Genomic DNA, 27,862 nt, shown 5'->3' with positions numbered 1-27,862 from the left:
ATTTCTTTTCAAATTAGTATTATTACTTTGATGTATGAGTGTTTTCTCTAACAATTTATTTCAATGATTAGAGAGGCTGCTTTCAGTAATTGTAAACGCGCAATAATGTCACTGCAAGTTCTGAAATAATCGATGGAGTTATGCTGGTGTCCTCATGTGTTGTCTGTGGAGGAGTTCTCCTCTGTCTCTGCAATAGTCACGTTTCAGAGAACGTAATTATAATCATCTTTAATGATGTTTTACTTCATCCACCTGAAATCGATTTACTGCAATCTGCCTATCACTGCTGTACACACAGGCTTTGTGTGAATATGAAAATGTAAAATAAGCATGCCCACACACTCTCTAGGCAGGCACACACACACACACACACACACGCAGGCACACACATGCAGGCACACACACGCAGGCACACACACGCAGGCACACACACGCAGGCACACACACGCAGGCACGCACACACAGGCACGCACACACAGGCACTCACACCTGTACTCACCTAGAGTTCTGGACATCACTGGGAGGGCTGAACTCAGGACCAAGATGGATACACAGCAACCAATGATCTATAAATCAACAGATAATTGAAATTATCACTCCAATGCACCAACAGGTTCAGTCACGATGGGCCCACACATATGCACATACCACTTGATGTTAAATTGGTTCCACATATTGTACAATTAGTACCTCTGAAGTTGCTCATTACTATGTTCCCTCTGTTGTCCTTTCAAGCCCTTTCACTGGAGCGTCACGGCTAGTTAACAAGCCCCAACACTCCCAAACTCATTACCAAGTGAATAGTTGCCACTATGGGTCAAACAGAGCACCCCCCCCCCCCCCCAAAAAAAATAAAAAAACACTCCCTCTGTGATGTACAAGAAAGGGGCTTGCACTTTGCCAGTGTTTGCGCAACCCACAAACAAATATTGGACAGATCAACTTAAGCCATAGAGGGGGCCCTGAAGAAAACATTAGTGAACAGCAGGAGTTCTGAGTGAGAGGAAGGCGGGAGAGAGACGAGAAAAAAGAAAAAGTAGATGAAACACAGGGGGTCTCAAACACCGTCTCAGCACCGTAGGAGCAATCTTAGCACCCTTGCCCCCACTTCACCCCACATCCAGTCCTCCCATCCCATCTTTACCGTTGTCATGGTTGTGTCATCGTTCCTGGGAGTGAGTCCCTCAAAGACTCGCAGGCTGTAGAAGCCAACGACAGAGGACACCATCAAGTAGCTGTTGAGCAAATTAATCAAGGACCAAAAACACTTCTTTGCTGGTAAACAGCTTCATTGAGGCTTCTTTTTAAGTATTCCAAGTCTGCACCTTTTCAGCTACGATAAAAGGTGACGAAACAGCACATGTCTTCCAGAAGGTGTCCGTCTGAACTATGTGCTGGGTAAACAAAGCTGGCTTGACAATGTTGCTCTTGGCCAAGGAGCATGCTACTTTGGCCACAGACCTAGGGGGTGGGGGTTCACTGAAAGGATACAACATGAGGATGATCTCCAGCACGGCCCGAGCCACGCCAAATGTTGACAGAGAGGTGTTCCCAATGCCTCGGTCCTGGAAGATGAAGACAGAAAACTGGGTGATTCAATATCCTCATACACCAATCTTATATAAACACATCACAAATAAAAAAAGAAAATGGGAAATGACAGCACTGCCGGCAGTTGCACACACATGCAATTACAGAAATCCTGCAAAGTAAGTAGGCAGTGCATGAAGAATTTCCCCACTTGAGAAAGACAGAATCAAATTGGCTAAGTAATGAATGGAACAAGATGAAAGAGGCTCTTTTCAAATCACTGTCGATCCTACAATATGTGAACAGGTGTTCAAACAAAAACGGCACATTGCTTACGGTAAGAAGAGTGTACAGGCTGAAAGCACGCCAAAAACATAAAAACAACAAAACAAATACTTCAGCAAACACTAGGCGTACTCCCCCTTACCAGCCACCCTCCTCCACCCCCAACCTCTAAAGCCCAAAGGCCTTTTGGAACTGGAGCAGGAAAAAGACATACATCTACATACGCTGCACATACCAAGCATGTGTGTTGTCAAATGACAAATATTTTCTTTTGTCGAACGTGGCATCGGGGTTGATCCTCCAAAGGATCAGTGTGTTATATGGGGCACCTACAGGACTATACATTATGTTCATAAGTAAGAAGTGACCATAGTCTCAATTTCTACATTAAAAACAATCACACTTATTTACGGCTCAAAGTTTTTTTAAAAACTGCCTTAAACTGTGTGCTGCATTTTCAGATTGTGTAGATAATGATAAACAGATGTAAAGTATATATGATTACAACTTTACAGTATATTCCCAATCACTATGTAGTCCACAACACCTGGTGCCTGATCCACTTTAAACCCTGTATACAGTATTTACTGTCAGTAATCAGTCATATTACAGTTACAGAGTATGGTCCTAGATTTTCTTTTTAGTTGATTATTTATGTTGTTTTTTTATTGTATTTCATTCCTTTCTTACCCACCCCGAGTGTCTTTATCTTGATTTGTTTTGTTAAAGAGCCTGGAGAAAAAAGGAAAGCCTGGCAGGTTGTTTCATGCCTTTTTATAAAACTGTCATCCCTGGGAGCTTACTGCAGAGCCATGGCGCAGTGCTCTTTCTCTCTTACACAGGGAATTAGCAGACAGCATCTGATGTAATTTATTAATGGAGTGAGGGTGGGCATGCATTAAGACTGTGTGTGTGCGCACACTATATGCACAGTATGCGTGTATGTGCGCGCTTTAGGACAGCTAGCTTTCACAGTACGCCTCCTTTCAACTCTTTTTTTCCTTTTCATTCCAGTAGCAGGGAGGGTGATGGAGTGAGTGTTTGTGTGTGTCAAAAGGGAGGGAGGGCTCGGCAGACAGGGTGGGTGGGTGGGGGCTCTGTGCTGCCTGCCGCGGCTCTTTCACCAGACACATTGCATTTGTTGCTTTTAAGATTAACACCTTGCAATACCTGTGCGGTCGTCAGTGTCGTATTGACACATACACACAACTATGCATAATGTCCTGAACATTTGACCTCAGGTGGGTACCCTAATTAATGGTACCATTAAAAAACCCCGTAAATTATTAAAACAGGGAAAACAACAGGGAAAACAACAAGGTAACCAAGAGATATCCTGATATGTCTACCTTTCACATAGACATTTCTCTCTTCCTACTCTTTCTAATCCTTCTTCAGTTGAACACCGAAAAGCAGTCATAAAAACAATAAATATATAGAGGCGCCATTAACTTTAGGTACAGAGTTCTGAAAGAGCTCCGACTAACGAGTGGTAACCACCCTAGAGTGAATTAATCTGTTCTAAACTGAAGTCTCCATGTGAGCAATACCTTTAGTCCTTACTTTCCATTGTTTTTTCTACAGCTTTGACCAAGAGGCTGCCATTATTTGTCCCTACAGCCAGAATACTCCACTTAGGGGCATTTGCACCTAAAGTATATAAAACATTTTTTTTTCATGGCCCACTGAGCATGAGGACTAGAGTCTTTCAATGGCTGAGCCAATTTCGGAGAATTATGTTCAATCCTTTGTAAAATTGATCAGTTTCTTCAGTCCCTGCTCAAAAATAATGCATTTTCTTGTATGTATTGTATTTTCTGATGCTCTAAATGTAGAGCTTTGTGGTATTGATACAGACACTAATCCATTAATGTATACATTTCTTTCTGGACGTCTGAATCAGAAATGGGAGAGATTCCAAATGCACTTCTTGATAGTGTTTGCTCAGATGCCACCCATACTGTGTATCTGGCTCTATCTTTAATCATTAAAGTAATTAAGGCTATGAGGGGTAACATCTATCCTTCTGGCCATAGCAGTTTCACATATTAAAATCTACTTCATCTTGCCATAAAAATGCCATCATAATTTATCCCAAAAATGTTTTTAACTGTGGAGCGACAGACATTTATTGCCAAAGAGCGGTACAACAGTAGTCCCAGAGGTATATCACTCTCACTGTAAGACCATCTTGTCCAATTGTTCTTTATCTTGGGAATCGGTTTACCATATTTAGTCTTCAATAATAAGTTACAGGTGTGATGACAATGTTGAGGTATATTAACTACATATATATTGGCTATTGGCTGAGTAGATCACCAGTTGTTTTTTTGGTCTGATTTTTGGCAGCGAGAGAGAGTGATAAAAAAACAGCTTGTAGAGCCAGTGTATTGTCACATCTTACTCAGGGAATGAGGGGTTTAATTCGACCAAACCAGAATTGGTGATTGTTGGAACAGTGGAAAGACCAGCCAATATGGTTTGGTGGAGTTTAATATTGTTTCTGTGGAGTGAACAAAGAAAATTAAGCTACTCTTAGTTCTGGAATGTAAGATACTTGAATTGAGAAGATGTAAAATTGTATTTTTCTGTTTAATAAGGAAAATAGGTGTTATTAAATAATATTTCCTTTCTTGACACTTTGTGAGTATATTTTGTTTATAAGACTAACAAACCTAAGAGAGCTTGTGGAACATAGCAAACTACTGAAGGTAGAGCGCTGTGGTGCACCCAAAACTGCAGAGTTATATATCAGCAATTGCCAGTTGTTGAACTGATGGTTGCACAACCCTAATATAAGCCAAAATGTAATCAAACCTTTCCCTCTAGTTTTGCCCGCGTGCTAGATTTTAAGATTAATTAACATTATTTATCATGGCTAGAATGGATATGGTAATCTTCTCAGGGGAAGTCTGAAGGTGCTATTATGAGAGTTTGTGTTGTGTGTGTTTGTGTGTGTTAACAGAAGGGCAACTTTAGTGAGGTGAAAATTGCAGTCCAGTTGCAGCTAATTGTCCATTTTACAAAATATAGTGTCACATTTTGTGGCTACCAAAGAGGAGGGTCTGCAGTAACAATTTTATTGGTCCTTCTTAGTGCTTGTTCATCAAGCTGTAAAACACAGTGTCCTTTGACAGAGGCAGCTCCACTTCCCCTCCTCCTTCTTCCCCTTGATACTTGACAGCATCTCTGCCCCTCATCTCTATCCACCTGCTTCTCCTCCCTGCTTTTTCACTTCCTCTCTAGCTCCTCAACATCCTTCTCCACCTCTATCCTCTGCTCTGTAAAGGAAACTGGTGCACTGCTCAGTATGCTAAGGACTATGGCGGGATGCTTAGTAGGAAAGGAAGACAAACATTGACAGGGCACTTCCATTGTGCTCTCCCCCCACAACAATCAGTGCATCGGGGCCTCATTTGACTTTCCCACAGTCTCGTTGCTCCAACAGTACCTCCTCCAGACCTCGAACCAACTGCTCTCTCTACTTCTTTATATCACTTTCTCTCCTCTGTCCTTATCTTCTTCCAGAGAGTGTGCGGGTAACTGCAAGGGAATGTCTGTGCTAGAGGGGCAGAGAGTTCAAGAGCTAGAGGGTAGGGTTAACGGGGTGGATGAATGCATATCATATCAGTATCGATTGTTTTGGAGGACGAGACTCCCCCCGTCCCTTGTAGTGAGATCAGAGGTGTGGCAACCATCCAGCTCAACAAACGCATAAACCATTTAGTGGGGCCACACTGTCAGGGAGGACAGCTTCAAGCTGCATGACAAGTGTAATTTGGGGGATTTTCTGTGACACGTCATGCCAAAGAAAACATCCCTGCTCAATAAAATAATTGGAATGTCGAGGGCAGCTCTGTCAGTTGCCCGCAAGACGCAAAATGAAATGAGGGAGAAATAGGATACATTATGTTACCCCCCCCCCCCCAGACAAGAATGCAACCACAAAGGCACACACATACAAGCACGCACACGCACGCACGCACGCACGCACGCACGCACGCACGCACGCACGCACGCACGCACGCACGCACGCACACACGCACGCACGCACACACGCAGCTTTGTCATTGAAGATGAGATGAGATAAGGAGAGCTTAAAACACATTGCATGTTCGGCGGAGATGAGAATCTCTGAGAGCCATTCCACACTCAGTTAGTCTGCCTCACAGTAAGAGCCCTTCACCTGGTCCGGTCTGCCTTTTGCAGGAGGGAGGAAAAGCAGCTTATTCACCCACTGTGGACACTGAGCGAGCTCATTGAAACTGCACACTGCTGTGGAATGACTTTCAATGAGCTTTCAAAACAAAACCACAGGCGCAAGGTTCAAGCCTGATTAACATCTGGTCGGGCCTTTCTTCCAACATGCATCTGAGCATATCCGGAATTTGATTTATGTCTCCGCCAGGAACATGGCAGGTCTGATAGGCAAGCTCCTCTGCAGTTTACATTCTGGGCGTGTGTGTCTATGTGTGTGTGCGGGGAGTAAAAATGTTACAGTAGGCTTACCGTGGATCCCTTGGGCATGGCAGTCTCATCTACTAGAAGACAGAGGATATTCAATACCACCATGAGAACTGATATTGTCTGCAGACAAAGGGGAAGATAAAGATTTGTTTACACATAGTATAATTATAAAAACACTGATCAAATCAATGCAATGTATCCTGAGTCATTGTGGATTTGAATTGCGGGTGCCTTGCTGATCTGTAAGTACGGTAATGCATAATAACAATCTTGTGATTGTTAACTGCTCCAACATTAAGCTTCTCAAAACCTAAACAATGTGGGGGTTGTTTGATGCACATGCCATGCGTCTCACATGGTATTTGTAGTATTCCCACACTATAATCTATTGAAAATCACAGTTGTTGCAGGTAGCTATTTAGCATTGTCTTAAACAGCTATTAAACAAAAGTAGTTTCCACACCCAGACTCAGAGCTGTTAAGAGGATGGGGTTTGAGGTACAGGGTGTTAGTCCCAATGGCCACCAGCCAGTCTGTATACGCCATGAGTAAACAGTTTGGGCTTAATGATAGGTCACTCACCGTTCCTGCGAGCAGGATCAGCATCACTATGGGATACAACAAGTTCTTCTCCCAACCTGATGCTTTCTTTCTTCTCTCTGAAGGGAAATGAGAGCAAGCCAAAGTATGAGGTTATATATGTATAACCAACTCTGTAATTACAAGATTCAGAGATACAAACCACTTTCCATCGCTGGTTAATTAATATTTTCATCAAAGACAAATACTGAAACCTCAGGCCCTCTGGCGTTACTTACAGGGTTTGTACAGCTTGGTTTGGTAAAACAGATCGTGAGTGTGTGTAGCAAACACAACTTTGCGTCTCGTCGCAACCACCCCTCCCCAGGTAATATACACTACATTTCATAACCTTCAAAAATTATGCTCTTCCTCTTTAATTAGTCACACTCATTATTGCCTTAATTAGTGGATACAATAATAAATCCTGGATAAAAAGAAAAGCAACAAAATTAATTCTGTGATTTATATTTTGGTCAGAGTGTGTGTGTGTGTGTGTGTGTGTGTGTGTGTGTGTGTGTGTGTGTGTGTGTGTGTGTGTGTGTGTGTGTGTGTGTGTGTGTGTGTGTGTGTGTGTGTGTGTGTGTGTGTGTGTGTGTGTGTGTGTGTGTGTGTGTGTGGTGGGCAACTACTGTGCCTTATTATTTCAAGCCGGATGAAACATTTCAAGTTTGTATCTTCCATTTTTCTTTTATTTGAACAGCTCATCAGTCATGTGTGTAGACACCATTGCCAGCTTGTAGACCACATGCACTATATTCTATATTATGGACATCCACAGTACCCTACTGTGTATGAAAAGTGCTATACAAATAAAGCTGCCTTGCCTGCCTTGCCTTGCCTGCCTTGCCTTGCCTTGCCTACAATGTGTATCTGGCTGCCCTCTAGTCCTTGGCATATTGACTTTCTTTCTCTATTTCCAACCTTGTTAGTACTCCTTATTCTCAAAGTGCACCCAACCTGCCTGCCCGCGAAGTTTGCCAAGTGCACTTTATATGCACCATCCTTCTAAATTAATGACATCACTAAAAGGCTTGCTACAATATAAAGTTTGCATCTTGTCCAATATCCTAAGTGCCTTTGTGCTCCCCCCCACCCCGCTCCCCAAAAGGCTCAGGGCTCATTTATAATATCCTAAAATGGATGGAAAATTATCAGGCAGTTCTGGTTCAAGTCCAAATTAAGAAATAAAGGCAGACGGGGAAAGCTGCAGCCTGTCAGCAATATGTAAAAAGCTAACTGCTTGGCATATATTTCCATGGCAATTCAAGGTCTAAAGACAAAATATATTAGCCATGTCACATAACACAAATACTTACCTAATTTATTCCTCTGATTTCTAATATTGTCCAGTTCTTTGTTGAGCTGATGAGTAAAGCTTCCTCGAATATAAGTATGTGAGGACAATCCTGCGGAAACAGAAACCAAACCAATTAATTGCATTTGCTGCATGATCAGATGTTGTCTAGGCCGACAGCCAACACTTATTTTCATCATCGATAAATCTGCAGCTAATTTTGTCAAGGAATGGATTTATCAAGTCTCTGAAATGTCAAAAAGAGGTGACTTCACTACTTCTGTGAGTCTTGTTTTGTCTGTTCAACGGTCCAAGTCAAATGTAAATGATAGAAAACACACACACAAAAGCTTTGGCTTATTGCTTGATTCAATAACTAAAACAATTTATTTATTATCAAAAGAGTCTATAGTTTCTTTTCAATTGATTCGTCTATTGTTAGCTCTCGTGATAACTTACTAAAACACCCCTTTTGTGCACAGTATAGTCTATCAGCCAGCCACTCAGGAAACATTTGATCAGTTAGAAAACAGACTTTTCGGGCATTTCTCAAACTCCCAATACATCAAATCAGAAAAAAATGAAGTCCTTCTTAAGAGGATGTTAACTTAAGGGTATTTGTCTTACCTCAGCATATATTTGACTTATCTTTATTAAGTACAAGCACAAGTAATCCTGTTCAGAACATAACAATGTCCTCTCAAACAAGTAAAAATAATCTCTTGTGTCAGGAGCTGTCTAGCACATGCCACAACTGGTTGAGTGGGCTGTAGAAGACAGCAAGGGATTCTCCAGGAAAACCGCAAGGCCGGCTCATTTAAGGCTAATTTATCTATTTTACTCTGTTTTCCTTCCAGCTTGACGCACTAGCGTAAAGGCCCTTAGGAGCTTAAGTGGAAGAGTATCCATTTGCATCCCCTGGGGTGATTGGCAGATCAAGACCAATTAGTTCAGTGTTACACCGTTACTAGCGTGCAATAAAAATACCATCTTTCATCTTTGTTACAGGAGTGAAGGACCAATCACTTTGATCAAACCTTTTTCTTCCCTCTGTTATTATGACACACCCTGTCTGGATGGGTCTAAGTAGGCAAAAGAGGTGAGATAGACAGGGAGAGAGAGTTAACAGTCTTGTCTGTGCCCTTACAGATACCTGTCCCAGGATCTAAGCAGGGGAAAGTTTGAACCCTCCGAGCAAATGCAGTCACAACACAACAGGAAATGTCATGGACAGTTCAACAGCTCTTTTTCTCAGGAGACGAACTGAACACTCTGCCTCGGGTTAGTCAAATCTGCTCAGCCAACAAGTGAACCAATCTATCACTTTTGTGCATAAAATATCCAAACATGGCCTGACCTGTCACTTAGGAAAAATAAATCATTGATCAAATGAACAGTAGGTTCTTAATAGCCATGAAAAACAGCAGAGCTAACCAAAAACAAAGAACAATGTCATTACTTGTTTAGGGCTGTGGAGGAAAATGGTGAGAATTTTGACTGCAGTATCTTCAATGACATCACCCTAAACTGGAGTTAAATATATCCTTCTCCTTCTGCTGGCAGCATCAAGTAAAAGACTGAATTACAGCGGGGCAGAGATGCTGAGTGAGGATTCTGGCAGCCAGGAAGGCCCAGAGTAATTCAACATATCCTCTCCAACCTTCACCAGTCAAAAAATTACGTCATCTACACATATGCTAAACACCATGCTGAGACAACAGAGGCACCGACAAGGTCATTGTGCCGCATAGCATCTGGACAAGCGCTCTGTTGCCCTGCTATCAGCAGATCAGGGTCTTGAGAGGGCAGCGTGGACAAGTGTGTATGCCACAGTGCCTGTGCTGCAGTATATATGTGTACTCTGGTTACTAGATTGCACTTTTACAATATCTTCTAAATGAATAACCCTTTAAGATAAGAAACACAATTGATATTTCATTGGGTTCAATTTGCATGCTTTTGGTGGAAGCTCCCTTTGCAAATACAACCTGAATTCTTTGAGGTACAGACAGAAAAAGTTCTTGCAGCATGGAAGACTCATCTCAAAGATACTAATAACTATGTTAAGATCTGGGAAGTGACGGGATCTTAAGAAAGAAGTGACAAAGCCAGTTGTGCACACAATTCCTCGTTTCAAACACCAGCACCACTGTATGTTTCCTTTCAAGTCATCACTGCTTTCTGCAAAGTTTGGCATTTTTGCTTGTAACGTAACTTCAAAAATGACCTTTTTGGTCTGGGATATCTAAAACATTTGTAAACTTAAGCCTCGACGAAGGGGAGCAACTTCTTGTAAGAAAATTGTAAAGATGGTTTCTCGTAAGTTAGTGTTAGCAGCTTATCCGATAGTGGCTTGCCTCAAAACATTTCACATATTAGGTCAATCATACCCTTGACAAGGAAAAGAGAACATGTCCATCCACCACTTTATGACATAACCTTCTGATCGTCATACTTTAAAAATCAACAATGTCATTACAAATGGGCAATTACATGTAGAGAGATGACAAGAATGGCCCAGATGTGTAAATAAGCATTGATGCATCAACTGATGTGGCTCAACAGTGCACATCTGCGAACACAAACTGGCTAAGAGGATAATCTGTTAGGCTCTGGATGCAGAGCGGACACAGGTGAAGCAAGAAGACAACATTGCTCGCCTCTGAAGTGTGTCCTGTGAACTGTTCCTGAACTGCTGTCTACTCGGTGCTCACGGCAGATCAAAGGGACACCACTCTAGCCTTCAGTCTCACCTATGTGTGAGCATGAACGTTGCATGTGGATACAAAACATTGACGTCTACATCCTCCTTTTCCTCTTATTCTCACCTTTTTTCACAGTCAAACGTGTATTGCAGCTTGGCCTCAGTGTGCACATTCAGATGTTGACCAGTTATTTTTTTTGCCTCACACAGACTTACAGATCAAACAGTGTTGGAGATGATAAGGAACAGATTACAATTACTCTATCAGTTAGTTCAAAGCAGGGCAGCATGGAACAATCCCAAAGGAACCATACGCATTGGTGGCAGTCTAAAGAGGTGGCCGGTGTGGCATTTGAAAACATGCTTTATCAGGGAGCGATCTCCCTTACCTCCCTGGTTTGAAAGGACGCTCATCCCCCTCATTTACTTGCATCTGTACACTTGGTTACGTGCTTGACTTAATATTAAAGTAGGTTTTGGAATTTGGCCCAAATACTTCCTGCTTCTTGAGATTGTTCAACGTCAAGCAAGGAATTTGGGAACACAGAGGGCTGGACATGAAAAGGAAATGCAGGCTAAAAAAAATAAATAATCTTTACAATCCCTAAACTCTTTAAACTCCAAAGAACAGCATAAGGCTCCTTGTCTCCTTTCAGACGTCACTGAAAAGTCACTCACAGGACCTTACCAAATGTTCTTGTAAAAGATTTAATTTCCATCCTATTACCCAGGCTACCATTCTAGGCCTGACATTCAATGAGTCAATAATTTCACAAGCAGCGACAGTGACACTGGAGTGTCTTAAATGGATCCTTAAAACTTCCTAAACATAAAATATGGCCTTTGCCATGTGGCTGCTTTGCCCTTTAGCAAAAAGGTATGAGAGTAAGACAGCAGTGGGGAAAGGCTGCAGCTGAGTGTGTGTGGATTTTTTCTGTCTGTCTGTGTGTGTGTGTGTGTGTGTGTGTGTGTGTGTGTGTGTGTGTGTGTGTGTGTGTGTGTGTGTGTGTGTGTGTGTGTGTGTGTGTGTGACACTGAATTTTCAATGCTAATTGATTCCAGTGTGGCGCGCTCCATCACACCCAATAGGGCAGTCAAGCCCTCCCCTCCCCTATAATATGCCAACACGTCTCCCACAGACATACCGTTTAATCTCCTCTGAAGGGCTTCCTCCTGCAAATGGATGCAGTAAATCTGCTCATCCAGGTCCTCCAGGATCTGAAGGGAGGGAGCAGAGGAGGAAGAGATGAAATGGGTTATAATTAGGCCCAAAGTGGGACTGGAGAGATGGCAGATGGGAGGATGAGTTGGTGATGTATTTGTAGTCCTCTGTCGTGTGTGTAAATGGCCGACTGAGACAGACATATTTCAGAACGGAGGAGCAAAGTGGCTTTAAGTGTTGAGTGTTCAAGTTCAGCTCTGCGGTCTTTCAGAGAAAATGGCTAGTTTTATATTTCTATTTCCATTTACAGAACAACCACAAATATTCATTACTTACTGTTGGTTTCACTAGTAACTGGCCCATGATGGTGAACATCCTGGACAATCCCACAGGAGTGCACACTACACATGAGACAGAAAACAGTGTGATTGTTTAACCACAATAAGGTGAAATAATTAAAATGATGGAAGTTCTTTTTCAGTGTGTATAGGAGAAATTAAATGGCTTACTGAGTAAAAGCAGTCCTCCCATCAGAGATATACAGGAGTAGAGGTATGGTAGGTAAAATTCCCAAAGATCTACAGAAACAAACACATTCATTAAATACAATAGAGAAATAGAAGAAAACTCCTAGTAAAACATTTTTACATGTTGATTTGTAAAGGGAAACCAGATAAAATGTGTTAAAGTGAGCTTTAGAGGTGCTGGTAGGTGTTTTTTTAAGCTATGGAGTGAGCCAATCTTTTTGCTACAGTATGCTAAGCTAATCAACTTGCAGCTCAAGCTTCAAAGTTAATGCATAGACATAAGAGTGGTATCAATCTTCCCATCCAACGCTCTGCCAGAAGTGGAAAAATCCCATTTCCCAAATTGTTACTATTCTTTACAAGAGATGTCCAAGCACAAATGTCACAGAATTCTTTAAAAACTCACCATAGAGTGACTCCATACTGGCTGCATCATTGTCAATGAGCGCTGATGCCACCCACACGATACCCAGGATGAGCAAAGCCAGCAGGAAGAGCATCACAAAGGTCTCTAGAATACGTGCCTTAATGCCCTGACAGAAAAAAAGTATAAAAAGAAAAAGAAGAAATCTAATTAGATATGGCTAATACAGTTGGAATCAGTATCATAAACAGAGAGATTTTATAACAATATACGTTAAAACACAATCAAACTGATGTCCATTGCAGTTGGGCTGTGGTATTACCTACGTTTCCTATCAATTTTTTTTAAACACAAAACAAGATTCATTTTACGAGACATCTCCCCCCTCCCTCCATCCTGCCTCGCTCATATTAAACACCATCATTTCCATTCACAGCACACAAACATGACATAAACGCTCCCACGGATTCCTGTGTAAAACAGCTCTTTTATACACACATATTGTGGTCTATAAAGTGGGGCTAACAGGGGCTGGTGGTGGCAGGGGTGAAATTAAAAAGAGTGTGTGTGTGTGTGTGGGGGGGGGGGTGCTGCTGTAAGGAGCATGAAGCCTGGCTGGGTCAGCTACTGTCTGCGATCAAGAGCAGGCCTCCCATCTGGGGCCGATTAAGAGCTCCCTTAGCACCGCGGTCATGTCCCCGGCCGCGCAGACGACAGGGTTTTGGGGTAATTTGGGTTTTCCGGGTCACAAACTGCTGAGTGGTTAATAAAGTCCTCCTCTACCTGTTCACACAGTTTCCATTTCCCCCCCTGCTGGAGAGCCGAGCTGTCTAGCACCGTAAGATAGATAGGCGCTCTCATACAAATGTCAGGTAGGCTAACAGGCACGGGATAACAAGGGCTCTCTGCTTTTGGAGCGCTGCTTAAATTGGGTACATGTGAGCAATTTGTTACCAGCTAACATAATGGCTGTGCTGTTGCTGTTCAGTATTTGCCAACAAGTACATGAAGGGGGTCTCTCTTTGAAAGTTACCCTTGTTAATGAAGCTGCCTTATAGAATAGAAATGGGTTCAATTCTGCAGATTAAATAACACAAGGTGAATTTTTCTTATATTTAGTTTCACAACACAGTTGGTGGTTGTCAACCAAACCACCTGTCCTTAAATGAAGTTTGCATTACAATTTGGGTCACTCGTTGTGTAATAGCTGCCACCTCAAATGTAGCCCCTTCTAACTTACCCGTGAGCTTTTACCTCTTTGACAAGAACCTTTCTCACAAGCAGCATATGAGCATTCATGGGTCACAGACATATTTGGTCAATTTAATGTCTACACATTATCAGCGACCATACTTTGGATTGTGATATAGGAATTTAAGCTCATTCTCAGACATCAATAATCGCCAGTGATGCAAATCCCCTGGAGCATCCTTTAGCTATTACTGAGCAATCACTCGCCTCTTGCATCCTCTAACGTGATATTCTGCAAAAGCCTCAGTGAGTGAGTGTCGAATTTTCTAGCACAACGGGAGGAAAGTGGGCAGGGTCTGGAGTGCCCCAGTGTGGCAGAGGTGGACACTGCAGCCACTTGACAGGTAATTTTAGAAGGGGTAAGTTAGCCTTATTGAGTTTTTAGTCAGGCCCAAACCACTCTAAAAAAATGTTAGGGCTGTTTCATTAAAAAATAAATATATATAAAGTTAATAGATACATCACATATATCAAGGGAACTATATACACATATTTTCTTTTTAGCTATACACAACAATAAATGCACACCTTAATGGAGATCGATACACTAAAAATAAAGCCACAAATCTGAGGTGGACATTCATTCCGCTGACTGCCTCCTGCTCCTTTGCACACTCTTGACTTTACTAAATGAATGCTGCAATCAAGCGTCTCATAGCCTAGCTCAACTCGGCAGTGAGGAAAACACTCAACACCGCCGAATAAAAAAAATAAAAAAATAAATAAAAAAATCTGTAGAGGTGGAGAGCGATAGATAGAGAGAAATAAATAGAGAGAACAACAAAGGGAGACTGGTGGAGGAGAGGAGTCAACGTCTGAGCACATCTCATTCCCTGGAGGTAAGAGAGGTGAGAGAGGAATGCTTTCAGGGACTTCAGCCACGTCCCACACGCGCTCTCTTAAGGATGCATCGGGATGAGCAGAAGCCGTAGGCAGGACGTGCGTCTGCTCAAGTGCACCAGCCCACCTTAACAAGCTGCCCATGCCATGCCGAAGGTGTATTCCCCTTAGATAGGCCTCTCAATCATTTATAAGACTCAAATCATTACCCATTCAGATCATTTAGGGCAAAGGCAAAGCTTGTCACCTCCCTTACTATCATCCCTGGTTCCTGCCTTGCTGGAAGAACAATCTACTGTGTCAGACGGGATTTGACTGTGCAGGAGAAAGAGGACACTGAACTGTAAGCCCAGATTGGTTTCATTGATCCATCCACATGCATGACACTGCACACTGACAGTTATGTCTATCTTTACCAGTGTCCTTTGTTTCTCATCACATAGGTGTTCTTTGAATAACTATGGTTTAAAAATAGGAAAATGCAACTAAACTATTATCACTGATCAAAGACAAAACTGTCAACTGGTGAGGGGGGGGGCTTGTGCCTTGGCATCCAGAGCGCCCGCTGAAGGTTTCTATTCTTGCTATTCTAAATGTGTAACTACCTCTAAATATAGCAGCTCTGAAATATTCAGCATCTCCTGATCCTCACACCGACATCGAGTGAGGGGCTGGTTAACTGCAGCTATGCTCGAACAAGCCAAGAGACTTCCAAGAAATGCATGTAGTGGCCAGAGAGAAAAGTAACAGCTTTATATGCTGTACCAAACAAACATGCATGAATTCTCCTATGCACACACAGAGACAGACACACACACACACACACACACACACACACACACACGACCAGCCAAGTAAATCAACCTCCAAATCCACCCAATTACACAAAGCCGCAGAGGGCCTGGAAACAGTTCACATGCTTTTTTGCCTAGCTTGTGCTGCAGAAAAACTAAAGCACAATATGCCACCGTTTTTGATGTAGTGCTTTGACTGATGAATCCAGCAAGGGAGTCCACCTCTGGAAGTTAGATGTCACTGTGCAACGGTGGACAAGTGTAGGAGAGAGTTAGATATGATACTTGGGAAGGTGCAGGGCTGTGTTGGAAGGTAGGAGAGAGAGAACAAAATCAGACAAAGGCAAAGAGTTAGGTGGTGCAGAAGCTTCCTAGTTGTCGCCATCAATCCTTAGCAGGTCAGCAGGCGGTGGCAGAGATCATCCCACAGACCATCCTTCTGCTCACTGTCAGGGGGCGTGTGGAACAAGGGCCAAGAGTGTAATAAGTGAGGCAGGGGGCAGGGTCCTTTTTCTTTTTTTTTTTTGCTCCCCAGCAAAAGGACTGCCTTCTTTGCTAAAGACATGCCAGATGCCCAGGGACCTTATTAGTGTATCCTTCAACCAGTCGACCACAGCGCAATGACCGTGTCAAAGACAGAAAGCAGAGGAGAGGGACACTCCCCTGTAAAGCTGCACAATCAACTTCTAAAGACTCTTAATAAGACTCCTTAATAAAGCACCAATGACACAAGAGCATGGAAAATGATCAGCATCACATCGTTTCGTTCAAACCGAGGAGGGTGGAGGGAGATTTTGCGAGAAAAAGAAAACATTGTGAAAGTTCAGAAACCTGTTTTTTTGGGGATGTGAATTAAAACTCCTGTTTCCCTGCTGGTTTCATGGCGGATTCACCAGATGAGTCAGAGAACAGCCTCAGTACTTTCTGTTTTATTTGACATCCTACAGTGACGACAGCTTGTTCTGATTACAGAAAGGTGTCAGACTGATAAGCCTTCAAAGAATAAATGACTGTATCCTGGATTTTTCTTCAAGGAAAAGGTTAGGACCAAGTACACCTCTTAGCCCATTAAGTTAATACTCTGCCCTACTTAAAGTTACATAAATGAGTTGTTGTAATTCAACTCAATGTATGATAGATGCTGTCTCACTTTAACAATCAGGAAATCTGCTAAAAATCTGGAACAGAATCAGTTACTTAGGATAGAAAAACTGAGTCACGAGAGGAAGGGGGGAAAAATCCTGAGCAAGTTGCTTGTTCTTTTTTAAATTCCCAGCTCGAACTAATATGTTGCCATGGTAACGGACATTGTAACAGGCAGCTTTAGGGAGACATTGTGACCTTAAAGGAAGGTATGTAAACACCACTTTATATTCTCCGGCTGGCCCTGCCCGAAAGAAGGCCTGGGAAAAATGTCTGCATGTGCAGGAGATTTGAAATAAATATCCAGGCCCCCATTGTGGAGCTCCAACAAAGAGGAGTATCTTAGTAACACCACGCGGGTTTGCTCGGCGAGACGTTTTCTCTCCCCCACCCCTCCTCTCCCTCCACAATAAACACACTTCTCATCATTGGCGGGTTAGGGCTTAGGATGAGATTGATGAGGAGTTTCTTTAACTACCAGATGAAACCTGTTGGCCCTTTGCTGGGTCAGTCGGGGGGTCAGACTCGTTCCAACTCGTTTCAGGATCAAACACATTTCAATACTATGGGTAAGACCAAAAACCTATTGACTGCAAAGCATTACTTTCCATATTTAATATAGTTTCTTGACAACACTACATTTAGGAAAAAAAACCTAGAATATTAAAACCTGGTAATTGATCGTAACTCAGGCTGTGGCATTGAATGCATATTTTTTAGTTAGAGATGATAAACATCTGAGCATTAGTGCTAAGAAAATAATAGAAATAGAAATAGACCAGGCAGTTGTCATTGTCAAAACTTTTTTCATGCCTTGATCAAATATTTTTAAAGTAAATATAGCTTCAAGATATCTTCCTGAATGTGTATAATTATTATTGCCCCTTGATATAAATAGAAGTGTGAACAAAGGCTAGTGCTGGATTCTTCAGTGTTTGTCAGAATACACTGATCATCTCAATAAGGACAACAGGGACAACTCTCATCATTATAATGCCATCTACTGGTGGTGCCGACAACTATCAGTGACATATGTTTGTAAATCCTCCAAAGGGGAGTTTTCCCAATGCACTCAAAACATCTAGAATTACATTGCACTTTATTTTGAATATTACTTTATATGAAACTGCACTCAGGGTGCAAAGGTTCAGAACGGTTTGGAATACTTTTCTTTCACCCAGACACTTGCTAATATATGAAATCAAAAAATATTCCAAAGCAAAAGCATTACTTCACTTTTTTTTTTTAAACCTGACTTGAAAGAAGATGGGGCATCCTCAAATGTTATATCTTCTCCTCCACAGTCCATCTCCAGTTCGTGGAAAGGACACAACCCAACAATTTTTGTTTCCTTGTGGAACCAAAAAATTGCAGCTCAAGTGTGTAAACTGGGCCCTGTTTTTTTTATGGTTCGGTTCAATTTTAACATCCCTGAATTATAAAACTACGCCATGCTAAAAAGATTTCTAAACCATCATCAGAACAAAAGAAAAAATCTACACTAACAATGACCTTTAGTGGCCTCAGTGATGCAGGTCTTTGAGAACAGAGTAGTAAAGCGGGAAACATTTTACAGCAGCAAATAAAGTTAGATCATAACATCTGACAGCAAGACCTGAAGTCGCTCCCATTCATCCACAATTTGGACAATTTGTTAAACTATTAATCACTCAGGTGACAGAGCCTCTAAAGAGCTGAACAGTCAACATGAAAAAAAAAAATCCACATTTCCATCTTTATTCTGGTGGCGTCTTTTAGTACATCGTCAAAAGTAAACACAGCCACATGAAAAGGCTGACCTACAACGTTAGTAGTGAAATTCATCATTCACTTCATTTCCGCAGTCAAAAGGCCCTCACAGTGCAACAACATTAGCCTGGGAGGGTTAAAATACCACATAAAACCTTATGACAAGTGGTTCGATGCCGTTATTGGGGAAAGGGATAATATCGTATTATAAAAACTCAGATCTGTGTTTTACATTCATCTTGCTGTCGGCCACATGATTGACTCTGCAGGCAGCTCTGTTTTGGGTTTTTTTCTAGGTAAAACCGGAGTGTCACCTCCACCCCTTCCATAGCGCACACACAATATATACCTGGAAGTGCAGCTCAACATTGAACAGTGCTTCCTCTAAGCAAATTTATGGAAGATCAGTAGCAAGAAACAGTCTTGCTGAAATGAAAAAGAACAAAAAGGAGAAACGTGAAAGAGGCCCTCGTCCTGCTTACTACACATCAGGGCCCGAAGAAATCCAACCGAAACAAATTAGTGAGCTGAGGAAGAAAAGAACTGGCTATACACTACAGTACAGACTAATTTTTATGTGCTTTTGCCAGGAGGGACATAAACCAGAGAGGTCTCAAACTGTGACACAGGATAGAGGTGTATTAAAAGTAAATCTTTCCCCCTCTATTTTGCAAAGCTCTATTGTGCTGTCATGTTGCTGCGACTTTATGGACTTTTTGGAACACGAGCCCCCAGCCTCTTTTTTGGGGGGTAATCAATTAAACAAGGAAGTTCGCTGAGCCTTACAACTCGATTATTAGCCTGTCCTTTTGAAGTTTTATTTTAGGGGGCTGGGGAGGGGGTGACAAGGAATCAGGCTTTAAATCAGTGGGGCCGATGCAGCAGTGTTGAAGCGTTTGCAGCCTATAGCCTTATTGGAAGTGTTTGTCAGGATGTGGCGCTGGGCGAAGTCCAGATTCAGACATTCATGGTTAATGAACTTTCTGCGGTGGCAGCTACAGTCAGTGGTGTGAGTCAGGGAGAGGGCAAGGACAAGGCACCTGCTGCTGCTGCTTTGACTGTTAAGACAGAGCCCCTTACATGGATAGCAAACTCACAAATACATAAACACAAAAGACCTACACAGGGTTCCACAATTTCCAATTCAAAGTTTCAGCCTTAGTTTTAAAACACTGCAGATCATTTGGATTGTATGTCTGACTCACGGTTAATAAATCACTTCAGTATCAGTAACACATTATGCTCAGGATTTTTAGTGCTTGATGCAGACTTTGAAAGCCTAAGCAAAGTGTCATTGAGGCAAAGTACCTTTTTAGATCCCGCAAATCCCTCAGACTCCAGGAAGAAATAGGCAAAGGGCATCAGGACAAAGAGGCAAAGGTTGGAGAACAGTGACACCAGGTTCCACAGACCTACAGAAACCAACCAAACATATTAGTGTACACATGCAGTTGTGTGTATAAATGATATATTAGAAATCAATAATCAGTCCTATTTTCAAGGTTTCATTTTTTTCAGGCTCAGTGAGGTTCCACAAACAAAACTTTAAGGGCTTTCCCTTAAATATTATTATGTAGCAGTTGTGAGGCAAGATGCCAGCACAATTTTTATCTGTCTCATGTCTAAGTCGTGGACTCTAATGCCCTCTTGTGGCTGTTGCAGCACCCAACAACCTTATCGACAGAGTTGGAGGTTAACTCTGACTGAGGGGTGTGTGCATCACTGACTGACATAAAGATGTCCGTTGATCTGATATTTGGTGACAGGGCAGATGCAACAGAAAAGACTTGTGGTTTGACTTGAAATCAAGGGAAAGAAACATCCAGCCACTGATGGTTACACAAAAACAATATTTCCAAAACACAATTACATTACTTTCAACAACCAAAGTAAGTGTGTCAGCAATTATAGAACATTAAAATTCCTCAGTATTTGGTATGTGCCTCATTAACTAAGTATCAACATTAAGTCCCCATATTATTCATAGCATAAACATCAGCAACAACAACAAAGAGAGACCATAATGACATGGCAAAACAAATGACAGACGGGACACTTTTAACCAACGCCAAAGTCAAGCAGATTCAAAAGGAGTTTGTGTTTTAAACTGTAGTTTTAAAGTAAACCCTAAAGCTTGATTATGCAACAATGCCTCTATTCTTTTTTGAGTAGCTTCACTCTAATATGTTTTAAGTAGTGCTATATAGGGCTGGGTATCCTTTTTTTGATACCATTCTCACTACACAACACACGTGAGCCCTGTCTCTGTGCGTAATGTAGTGTTTTAAACGCATGCCTTAGCCAATCACCAGCATCATTAGACCTTGGTGCAAGCATGCCGCATGCTTATTGACTCACTGGCGCTGATTTACTGCAACCTTACTGAGGCATTTTTTTGATACCTGATACCATGGAAGCAATATGTCTGAACTGAAAAGTATCGAAGTTCGGTGCCCAGGATTTGAAAAAATGATTACCGAGCTGGGTGTTGTTGTCATTCCTATACATTTCAACTCCAATCAAGCATTTACCCAGGATTTAAAACTGTACTACTAATAGTTATTGATTGTGCATAGGTGTTTTGGACACCACGGTACAGTATAATGGGATCACATTACATACATAGCTGTCTAATTCAGATGAACCTCAGTGTAAAATGACCTCCATAAAAATACAGCTATTTCTTTAACATTTTTGCACAGCATGTTAATCAACACCTCTATTGATTCTGACATCAATGGTTAATGATGATTCTAATCAATGCTAGTCAAAAATATGTTAGATGATTTTTTTTTTGTAGAGCAGAAATATTTTTTCATTTAAGGACAAAGCAGCAAGAAAGGGAGATAAACTGTTTAGTGTAATGCAATAAAAGGTGAACTGTGAGATCTACTGACCGTGAATGAGGGAGCCATTGAGCCACTGAATGTAATAGTTTTTGGGGAAGGAGAGGAGGATCTCGTTACTAATGATTGAGAAAGGCAGTAGGAAGACGGCACCACCCGACACTGCCAGGGTGAAGGTGCACAAGTATAATCTGCAAATGGAATCAAACATGCAGACAGACAGAAACACACACACACAAGTGTTAGGACTAGATGAGATAAAAACAAACAAGGTAATATATTTATTATTTTCACATCAGATTATAGCGACCACTTAAATGGCACGTATAGAACTGCCAGAAGGCTCAGGGTCGATCTATACATTCAATCATCTTTCTGCCCCACCTCAGGCTCTAGGTCTGCAGATTGGGAGAGAGCACTGAGCAGAGTGACCATTTGCTCAGTGGTCTTCAGCAGGGCGGTACAAAGTCCCAACTTCACCATATCACTAAAAGAGCTCATCAACTGAAATGCTTCCCATTATTTAGCTGCACCCTTAGATAACATTGTTGCGTAGCTGGACCTCACCATGCAGAATGTGTGTGGCTACAACAGGCACCCTGAGTGTGATGTGTCCAGCAACTCTAAACTGAGTGAAATGTGATACTTGCCACCACTGTTCTAGATAATGGCACAGTCTGTAAGAAATTCAGAGTTAGGGAGCACTCACACTGTCCATCCGTACCGTACCAAAGCAAGTTTCACAGCAAAAGTCTAGTTTGTTTGACCAGTGTGAGTACAACTGTACCGCGCCAAGGCATGGCACGCTTGCCGGCCGCAGCCCGGTTGAGAGAGGTGGACTTTAGTAAAGCACGGATGCAAATGTACGGTGTGTGAGCACGTGTACGAGTGCGAGCATTGACGGCGTTCCTGATGTCTGTTTATATGCGTCTGTTCCCCGGGATGAACATTTAAAAAGATGCAGCCAAACGGTTTGTGATGATCTGATGTGGAGGTGGAGCGTTTACTGCAGATCTGGACGGATGAAACGTTCATAAACAGTCAGACAAAACCAAATCTCTGAGAGGTGATGACGTATAAAGCAATACGCATTTGCTCTGCGGCCCGGATCATTTCAAGTAATGTGGGTACAAACGGGCCTTGGCCGCGGAGGAAGAGGGGGGGGGGGGGGGGGGGGCAATCACCCTAAAGCACGGGGCACGGTAGGAATGGACAGTGTGAGTGCGCCCTTAATGCTGGTCAGTAAATGAACGCAATGCTTTTTCAATTAATATAATTAGTTATTAGTAATAGGGCTGCAATTAATAAGCATTTTTCATTATTGATTAACCTGCAGATAATTTTCTAGATTAATAAATTAACTGTTGAACTGTTTAGCCCAAGATGATGTCTTCAATTGCCTTTTTTTGGTCCAATAAGCACTCAAAACCTCAAACATATTCACGTCACTGTGATATAAAATCTCACAATTATTGCTAGAAAACAGGACTTAAAATGATAAATCCATTATAAAAAAACAGCTGCAGAATAATTTTCCAATGAATTTTATTCAAAATATTTTTCATGCATTGTATTTTATCACGTTTGTCTTTCCTCAAATAGCTGAGTAACTTTCTTTACTTATATTTGCTTAATTATGTCCATTTTAATAAAATGAGTTTAGATTACCATTTCCTCATTTGTTAAATAAAGAACTACTTGCTCTCAAGAGTTAGTTGCCACAATTTTCTCAAAGACTTTGTTCTAAAAGAAGAACGGACTGAAATCATCTATACTTACGATATTCTATTGACGACAGCATCTTCATCCTCATGGTCATCTAGAAAAGGGAAGCAAACCACTTCAGTCACACGGTGGTTAGAGTGTGGCCTTATGAGCTAAAGTGCACGTTTCATACATCACATATCACTTCAAACAGTACTTAGGAGAATACAGCACTGGCTTTGTGTTATTTGGTCACTGATAAATATCTGATATCAGCCGATACACACATGCAATAGTGTAGTGTTAGTGCAAAGCAGTGTTAGTATTTGAGACATGCTTTAATTCTAACTATGTCACTCCATGCATCTATCGATGTTTCTAAAACAATGTAAACCATGATACTTTTGTTCCACTGGTCATTTGTTAGAAAGAAATGTAAAATTAGCAATATTTCATAGCAGAAAAGGAAATAATATGGTACCTTTACTGGTCATGCTTTTTACAGCAGACAAATCAGTCCATCATTTTGTTTTTAAACAAACCAAATGTATCATGGTAAAATAGTATGTAAGACATTAAGAGCAAGATGAGCATCATCATCAAATATGCTCAAATAAACTGTACTAAGTAGTGAATGTAATGTCAATTTATAATTCACAACTCCATTGCACTGTAAGTGAAACAATTAGGCACTTGGTGTAAGGAGAGAAGCAGCCTAGATTTCTACTGGTGGTCTACTTTCAAAATGAGACAAGGGAAGCCTGGGTGACTTGGACATACTAAATTTGTCCTGGGAAAATGGGATACAGGCTATAATGTCTGCATGGGCTTCTTGTCTTGTCTTGTCTTCTTGATTTTATCACTGTTTTTTTCCTTTATAATATTTCCTGCCTGCTGCAAGTAAAATGCTGTGTCAGAGATGTAACAAAAGAACGAAAAACATCCTTGTAAAGATCCCTTGAGTCTTTATTGTTTGAATATCATCCAGTATTACTGACATAACCTGTCTTGTCACAATTTGTTATTCATTTCATTTCATTATTCAACTTGCCACAGCCCTAAAAGCTATTTAGGGCGGATACAGCTCACACTAATACAGAGGTGACTGAGGCAGATTAATCTACAGTCACGGGTGTGGTGTCTCACACATACACCTTAAGCCTTCTTGGCCGAGACTTCCTTTCTGTTAAAACACAATGGTGGGCTCTATCTGTGAGCAAACACACCGTAACCAGACAAGCAGACTAACTTCTATAATAATCGCTGTGAAAACGGGTCCACCATGGACACATCTTTTCTGTGCGTTACAGATGCTTTAAGACTATCAGAGCATGCTGATTTCTGTTCCACTGGAGTGAGAGTTCATATTTTAGAGAAACACTTACCACTCTTCCTCTTGTATCTGGTTATGATAAAGTAGGACACAATGTAGAGGACTGCAAACAGGAGGAAGCAAATCTGAAATGACAACATAAGAATCTTCGTTAAGGATTTACTGAAGACTGTAGATGAATCAGCACTCACAGTCATTAGCAAGTAGTTATTCACAGTACACCTCTGCAGACTTCTAACTGAAGCTCTACACTTCCTGTTACTGTACATCTATACTACAGACTACGGGATTGTTGTGCTTTACTGAACATTTTAAAAACCTGATAATGTAATACTATGAATGAACTGTATATGAAAGGCTGTACGACGTCAGTGTAGCCCATACTGAGTTACAGTATTGCTCTATGTGTACAGACAAGACATGATGTGACCATTTGATGTGATAACCTGATGAGAAATACACTTGTCAGATCATGTGATCATGTCAGAATATAAACACACAAGTATTTACCCATGACCAACATTCTGATATGAATGGTAATCCATGGCATTTCTGAGTATTTTCTACTATCAGCCTAACAATTTGTTTAAAAACAATACATAGGGCGCCAACTAACTATTATTTTTCAATTAATCCACTCAACATATGGCTAAAAAATCCTATCACAAGTTCCCAGATGGTTTTGTTTTGTCCGAAAAAATTGTCCAAAAACAAAAAATAAACAGTTTACTGTAACAGGAGACTAAATAATGAAATATTCACAATAAAAGAATGAGAATTTCAGCGCACAGTTCAGAATACAGAGTGCATACAGACTTGCTCACCCGAATCTGTCAGCTTCCTCTCATGTTCTAATAATAATTGATCACTCAGTATTTGTGCAGTATTTAAATGTACATGTTCACTGTCCAAACAAAGCTGTACATATGGTTTAGACCTTATAAAGTGTGCAAAATAAGGATAATAAAATAATGCCTGCCTCATTATTACACAAATAATTAGCTGCTATGCAGTATAGCTTGATGATTTACTTAATTAGAAAGAATAACAGTAAGCATGGCAGAATTACTTTCAAACATCTGGCAATACTACCAGGCCAACACTACATGCAAAGTGATCTAGAAATTACCAGTGAATGGAATTTATTAGGTAACCGCGGCCTCAAAACAAGCTGGATGGTCTTACAGTAGGATCACATTCCACATTCCCTACTTCTACTGTGACAGGGACCGGGACTTAACTAATGTTAGAAGCTCCCACTTCAGCACTTTGCACCCCGTCAACATTGCGCAACTCATCACGGCCAAGTGGGGATTATGGGATGACTCAGCCAGACACCAGGCAGACCATGCACATTTCAGACAGACAAAATGACATAAAAATAAATGCCAAACATCCTCAGTCAATCTGGGAGGGATGTGGTGTTATATTACAGCTGTAGCAAAAACTGTTTTCCTATCACCTGCAGTTCCCTTCTAAATGAAAGACAGCTGATATACATACAAACTACAAAACTCTGTGGTGACAGTGGCTCAAGTAAAACCAGGCCCCCCTTAGGGGAAACCCCAGACTAACATAGAATCAGGTGCAAAGAGCTGATAAGTATAGACTCAACAGGCAACAGTTTGGGAAGAGATAACGACGAGTAACAAAGCAGACCAGTCAACGACACTCACTTTGTTTTCCCTAAACAAACACAGAGTCGTGTTAAGCAAAAGAAACAGGTAATGACAAATCTGCCTCCTTGCAAGCAGTTTGAAAGCATCCCGAACCAATTTAGGAAAGGTATTTCACACCTTTGTCATATATGAACTCAAGCTGGAGGTGAGGGACAGTAATTAAAAACATTTTCTGAGAGAAAAGTCCTGCAAGTAGATGTACTGATCGTGTCATTAACTGGGTTTATGAAAGGTTTATCAAGTTTGTGCACTAGCATGGAAGTGCCCGTAGATAGGAAGAGTAACATGGTGGTTGAAAGTCTGTTGGAAGTACACATTATATTGTCTCCTTATGGTAATAATACTTTCTACCAGAAAAATGGATGTTCAGTTGGGATGTCAAGGAAAATAAAAACTTTACACTTTCTTCAACACAGTGCATCATTGTTTACTGGGAAGGTGGTAAGTGAAAAATGTTATTACTGAATGAACCATAAACTAGTCACACATTATCCTGTGTTAACCTGATTTCTCACAGTAACGTGCTTTTCTCTGCATTCTTCAATGATTCTCTACAGTGTGACCCTATTGAGGAAAAAACGGTTTCCAACAGACTAATAAGAGCGTACCATCTTGTCACTGAGTCATGTGTAGCAACTTAAAACTTGACCCAGAGTAACACTGGCTGCAAAATAAGCATGCACAACAATAAATGGCATTTTGTGTCTGCAAAAATCAGTCCATAAACTGGCTCACAGTAAACATTAAGGTTAAATGATACGGCGATAACAGGATCATGCAAAGGCAAACGTTAAGAATGCTGATATCAGATACTGAGAGCCAGGTGTAGACAGATACTTCAGACAAAATGTGCACGCTAAAGCTGAGATGTTGAGCTTGTCTACTTGCAAGACATTTGATAGTTTCTGTATTTTAAAGGTGTCTCAAGTGTCTCCTCTTGAACTTATTCTTGCTTAAGTTTTCTTTTTTTTCTTCTGAAATTATAGCTAGAAGTTGGGACACAAACAATGTAGTTCATGGCAAAGATAGATTATCAGCAACATCGATTTTCAAGGCACTGTAAATAAGCTGTTATCGATTGTCACAGGGACACTTAATGCAAAGTTGCCAATAGGAACCAAAAGACAATAACATAACTCACTACATAAAATATAATATTATAAAATCTCTACAAACAATATCTGCCAAAAAAGGTCTGCATACAACAACACCTGATCATGTATCCTTACACATGTGAAACTATTTATGCTGAGAGCCATCAATAACACTGTGATCTGTTTTGAAAAATAAAATGTAAGTAAAAGGCATAAAAATAAAATAATGATGACATCTCCCAGTCCTCACTGACTGAACTGGTAAAGACTGGGACATGTTGTCCACGTCCCAGAAAAAGATTTATTACAAGTCTGTCTCAACATCAATCAATACACCAGCTAAGTTATATTACTGCAATTAACTAGCAAACTGAAGCTAACACAGGCTAACTTTAATTAGCGTAATTGCTTTTCGTATTTAAACCAGATTGGACTTAAGTAGACATAAAATACGTCATTGTTTAAGTGCGTCATTAAATGAACTGTTGCTATGACGCTCGATATGTTCAGCCGT

General features: G+C 41.1%; 1 protein-coding gene across 1 annotated transcript in view; it reads right to left on the bottom strand.

Moving 5' to 3' along the window:
- lmbr1 (limb development membrane protein 1) overlaps positions 1 to 27,862 on the bottom strand; it is a 35,262-nt gene that overhangs the window by 7,135 nt on the left and 265 nt on the right. The window contains exons 2-15 of the mRNA XM_083936257.1: positions 24,628 to 24,700; positions 23,318 to 23,357; positions 21,590 to 21,729; positions 20,001 to 20,104; positions 12,958 to 13,084; positions 12,534 to 12,602; positions 12,361 to 12,425; positions 12,008 to 12,080; positions 8,181 to 8,270; positions 6,865 to 6,941; positions 6,325 to 6,402; positions 1,492 to 1,565; positions 1,145 to 1,235; positions 500 to 566 (exon numbers count right to left, since the gene is read on the bottom strand). Of these exons, the coding sequence (XP_083792383.1) occupies positions 500 to 566; positions 1,145 to 1,235; positions 1,492 to 1,565; positions 6,325 to 6,402; positions 6,865 to 6,941; positions 8,181 to 8,270; positions 12,008 to 12,080; positions 12,361 to 12,425; positions 12,534 to 12,602; positions 12,958 to 13,084; positions 20,001 to 20,104; positions 21,590 to 21,729; positions 23,318 to 23,357; positions 24,628 to 24,700 (1,168 nt within the window). The remainder of the gene's footprint in view (positions 1 to 499; positions 567 to 1,144; positions 1,236 to 1,491; positions 1,566 to 6,324; positions 6,403 to 6,864; positions 6,942 to 8,180; positions 8,271 to 12,007; positions 12,081 to 12,360; positions 12,426 to 12,533; positions 12,603 to 12,957; positions 13,085 to 20,000; positions 20,105 to 21,589; positions 21,730 to 23,317; positions 23,358 to 24,627; positions 24,701 to 27,862) is intronic.

This window comes from Echiichthys vipera (genome assembly GCF_963691815.1).
Source record: "Echiichthys vipera genome assembly, chromosome: 21".
NCBI classification, from domain to species: Eukaryota; Metazoa; Chordata; class Actinopteri; order Perciformes; family Trachinidae; genus Echiichthys; species Echiichthys vipera.
Note: the sequence above shows the minus strand (reverse complement) of the source record. Positions and strands in the feature narration are given on the sequence as shown.